This window comes from Microtus ochrogaster, chromosome 10, assembly GCF_000317375.1.
Source record: "Microtus ochrogaster isolate Prairie Vole_2 chromosome 10, MicOch1.0, whole genome shotgun sequence".
Classification (NCBI taxonomy): Eukaryota; Metazoa; Chordata; class Mammalia; order Rodentia; family Cricetidae; genus Microtus; species Microtus ochrogaster.
The window spans coordinates 42,923,823-42,928,140 of record NC_022016.1 but is presented as its reverse complement, the minus strand read 5'-3'; the positions used below and the strand labels follow the sequence as shown (position 1 = coordinate 42,928,140).

Here is a 4,318-nt window from a genome sequence, read left to right as displayed (position 1 = left end):
CCATCCATCCATCCTCCCATCCATCCATCCATCCATCCATCCATCCATCCATCCATCCTCCCATCCATCCACCCACCTGCCCATGCACACATCTTTCCTCTACCCATCTACCATCCTTCCTATCTGCCCACACCCCTCTTTCCTCCTTTCCACCTCCCACCTGCCTTTTCTTCCTTCTTTCTCACTCACTCCTTTCTCTTCCCATCTCTCTTCCACAGACATTTATGAACCTCTTCCAAAGTGGCAGAACTCCCCTGAGCATGGGATGCATCGCTGTTCTCTGTTTCCAGACAAGGCATGTAGAGAGAGCCCGCCTTTTGGGGGGCGGGACGGCCTCGGGCAAATGCTTACTGATAAATTAGGGCGCGCAGATGCTGCGGCCCGTTTCCTGTTTCCTGTTCCTGTGCATCGCGGGAACTCTGGTTGCGTGAGTGTGCTTTTTACATTAAAGTTGTATAAACTTATACCAATTTGTCTGTATTAATCCGATCTGCCTTCAAAGGCATCCAGGCGGAGCTGCCTCCTGAGCTCTGTATCACTTGAACCCATCCTTTCCCTTAAACCTGGGCTGCATCCAGCATGGCAGAGACTTAACAGTCATGCAGATAGATATCTATATGCCATTTTCAGACTGTGTTCAATTCTGTCACTTCCTAAAGACACTAGAATCTTTTCTCCCTCACCCCTACTCTGGCTCGTGTTTGGCCGCTGTCACCTTTAATAATAACTCACTATGTAGTTATTATTAACTAATAATAACTCACTATGTAGTTATTATTAACTAATAATAACTAGTGCGTGTGTGTGCACTCTGGCCTAAAACTCAGAGATCTGTCTGTCTCTGTTGGAATAAAAGGTGTGGACACCATACCTGGCTATACTTAACATGTTTTTTCTCTAAATGTTGTTTGTTTGTTTAGTTTTATACATGTATGAGTGTTTTGCCTGAATGTCAGCCTGTGTGTCATGTGCCGTGCCTTTTGGGAGCTGGTCCTCTCCTTCCACCATGAATCCCGCGGACTGAACCCAGCTCATGAGGCTCCTGCTGGGCCGTCTAGCCAGCCCTAATGATTCACCAGTTCCCTCCTCACCAGCGTGTCCTATTTCGGGAGGATTCATGGTGACATTCCAGACACATGTAACCATAGGAGAGAAAAGGGCCCGGTTACCTTTGTCGGAACCCGACATTTCGATGCTGAGGTCCCTAAGCAGCTGCTCTGTTTCCTCCAGCCAGGACAAGACCACTCGCAGAATGTCCAGGACAGCCTTCTGAAGCCCTGCCACGGGCGGGCTGAGCTGCAGGTGCTGAAGGAGCCCCACCTCCTTCTTCAGGTCGCGGCTGCTGCATGATTCCCTCATGCAAGCCTGAGAACAGACAGATCATGAGCAGACAGACCCAGCGTCTATAAATGGTCCTGGTGTGACTGGCCTGTGAGGAAGGAGATCTCGGACTTGGCCAGGAAGCAGTCATGAAGCCACCACTGCCCTGGGGTGTCCCAGCTTCATTCAGTTTCTTTTGGCAGCCTTTATTTTCTCCCATTTTAATTCGGCCTCAGTGTGTGTCTGCGTGTGTGTGCATGTGTGTGCATATGTGTGTGCGTGTGTGCTTGAGTATGCATGTGTGTGCATATGTGTATGTGCATGTGTGTGTCTGCGTGTGTGCATATGTGTGTGTGCGTGTGTGTGCATGTGTGTGTTCTCCTCTGTCTCTCTCGTCTTATTGCCTAGGGACAATGTCTCTCAGCGAACCACCAGTTCACTATTTCAGCTAGGCTGACTAGTCAGTGGGCTCGTGGGATCGCCTGTCTTCACCTCCCAATGCTGGAATACAGCACCTGCAGCCAGGCCTGGCTACTCTACACGGGTGCTGAGGATTTGAACTCAGGTCTTCATGCTTGCACAGTGAGCACTCTATCCACCAAGTCATCTCCTCAGCCCCTCTTTTGATGGGCACAGGGGTCTCCTTTTTAGGCTGTGGAATGCCAAACTGCTGCGTCAATCTGTCTGACGTGAGAACCGGATCTGGCTACTTCGAGCCATCAGAATTCCTGTCAAGATCAACACGCGCGCTGGACAGAAAGTGCCGTTTCCTGACTTGTTTGAAAGACCGCTGACGAGCCAACATTTGCACAAAACTCCCCAAATAGCAGCTTCTGATTGCAAGACAAGCTGAGGCAGCTGCGTGCTCTAACTGCTCAGGGTAGGGGCACCAGGGGGCACCCCAGACCTTCACCCTGCCTCTTCTAGCGGGGAAGGCAACGGGCTGGAAATAGTTTCCATGGCTGGGCCAGAAAAGGAGGATGTTGAGCAGAAACATCTGTTTCTTTCTCTCTCTCTGTCTCTTTCTCGTTTATCTGTGTATGTGTGTGCGTGTTCATGCACGTGTGTGCATGTGTAGGCGTGGAGGTAAGAGTCTCAGGTGTGGCTCCTCAGGGGCCATTCGCTTCGCTTTTTGAGCTAGGGGCTCTCACTGGGTAGGGTAGCTGGCTGGCCAGTGAGCCCCATGGAGGCACCTGTCTCCACCCATGCTAGAATTAACAGATGCGCATGGCCATGCTCGGCTTTTTTATGTGGGTCTAGGGGTCACCCTCGGGTCCTCGTGCTTGCATAAGCCCCATTTCACCAACTGAGCCATTTCCCCAGCTATGGTTTCTTTTTTCCTTTCTTTTTTATTTACTTTTTTAACCTCCAGAACTGGGGACTTCCCAGAGTTGGTGCAGACATCTCTTCCTGTCTCTGAGGAGTTAATTAGTTTCAAGACAAAGATGCCAAAATCTGAGGAAGTTCAAATCCCTCCATAAGGGGCATGGCGTTTGTGTATAACCTACACATGTCCTTCTGTAAACTTTAAGTGGCCTCTGGGCAACTTACCATACCCAGCACAATGTACGTGCTGGGAGAAAAGTGACCTGAAAAATGTCCTAGTGGAGAAAGGCTTCGGTTACAGTACTTGCCTGCTGTGCACGAGGTCAAAGCTTTCGCTCCTTGCACTACAAAAGCAAACAGCCCACCCCAAACAAAGTCAAAACTTCCCTGGTACACGACTGACTTTTGGGGTGTCTGTATGCAGGCCAGAGGTCAATGTCGGGGTCTTCCTCGGCCACTCTCCACCTTGCTTTAAGGACATTTTTTGGCGCGTTTGGGATAAGGTCTCATGAAACCCAGCCTGGCCTCAACCTTGCTGTGTAGCCAAGAATGACCTTGAGAATGACCTTGATCCTGGAGCCTTCACCTCCCAAGCACGGGGATTAGAGACCTGCCTCAGCAAGCCTGGTTTTCTGTGGTGATGTGGTCAAACCCAGGACGTCATGTATGCCAGGGCTTAACTACACCCCCACTCCCACCCCACTTATTTTTTGGCAGTGTCTCTCACTGAACCTAGAGCTAGCCTATTTGGCTAGATTGGGTGTCAAACAAGCCCCAGCATCTTTCTGCACCTGCTTCCCCAAAAATTAGGGCTTCAGGTGTGTGCTGCCCAGCTTTTTAATGTGGGTGCTAAGGATTTGAACTCAGGTCCTCGTGCTTGTGCGGCAGGCATGTTTCTGACTGAGCTATATTTCGAGCTGAATTGAGAAAATGAATCTGTCCGTGTTCAGTGTGGATGGCACTCTTTTCCTTCGCTATTTTTGTTCCGCAGATGTGAGATGCTGGGCACAGCGGGCTGACACCACCTGAAAAGGGTCGGCCATCTTTTTCTGGCCGTATCCACTTTCCCTGGGAGGCATTTTTGAGTGGAAGGTTGATTTATGAAAGGAAACTGTTTCTCTCCAACCTGCTCCAGAAATCAGGACCATTTCTAGGCAAGCAGCCGAGAAGGGGGTGGCGAGCCTGTGAGGTCAGAGGCTACCTGGTACCTGGCAGCTGCTCAGCTGTGCCCTCAGCTTCTCCATGTTCTCCGTGGTCTCCTCCCTCTTGGAGTTGCTCAGATGAGTCTCCTTCTGCAGGGTCCATTTCCTCTGCTGGAAGCTGAGGTTGTCCTCGGTGACCTGCACGATCCTCTCTATCAGCTGGCGGGGGTGGGGGACAAGGAGGAAGATGTCTCAGGGCAGTGTGTCCCGTGAGGCAATGGCTGCAGAATGGCCGCATGGATTCTGCCTCAGTGGGCCAGAAGGAAGGCCCTCAGACGATGGCTCTGAAGGACACATTGCCCAGAAACTGCAGGTCTGTACCCTCCCTCTGAATCTGTTCCAGATCCTTCCATGCTTGTACCAGTGACTCTTGACACTAAGCCAGGTGTCCTGTGTGCCTTCACAGGCTGGGTTCTCCTCTAACTGCCCACTTGTGTTTTTTCTGTGTTTGATTGGTGTGTGTGTGTGTG

At 50.9% G+C, this 4,318-nt stretch overlaps 1 protein-coding gene across 1 annotated transcript in view; it reads right to left on the bottom strand.

The window, feature by feature from the left end:
* The window catches only part of Fhad1 (forkhead associated phosphopeptide binding domain 1), a 123,133-nt gene that overhangs the window by 60,112 nt on the left and 58,703 nt on the right, over window positions 1-4,318 (bottom strand). The window contains exons 13-14 of the mRNA XM_026781790.1: window positions 3,855-4,007; window positions 1,170-1,365 (exon numbers count right to left, since the gene is read on the bottom strand). Coding sequence (XP_026637591.1) covers window positions 1,170-1,365; window positions 3,855-4,007 — 349 coding nt within the window. The remainder of the gene's footprint in view (window positions 1-1,169; window positions 1,366-3,854; window positions 4,008-4,318) is intronic.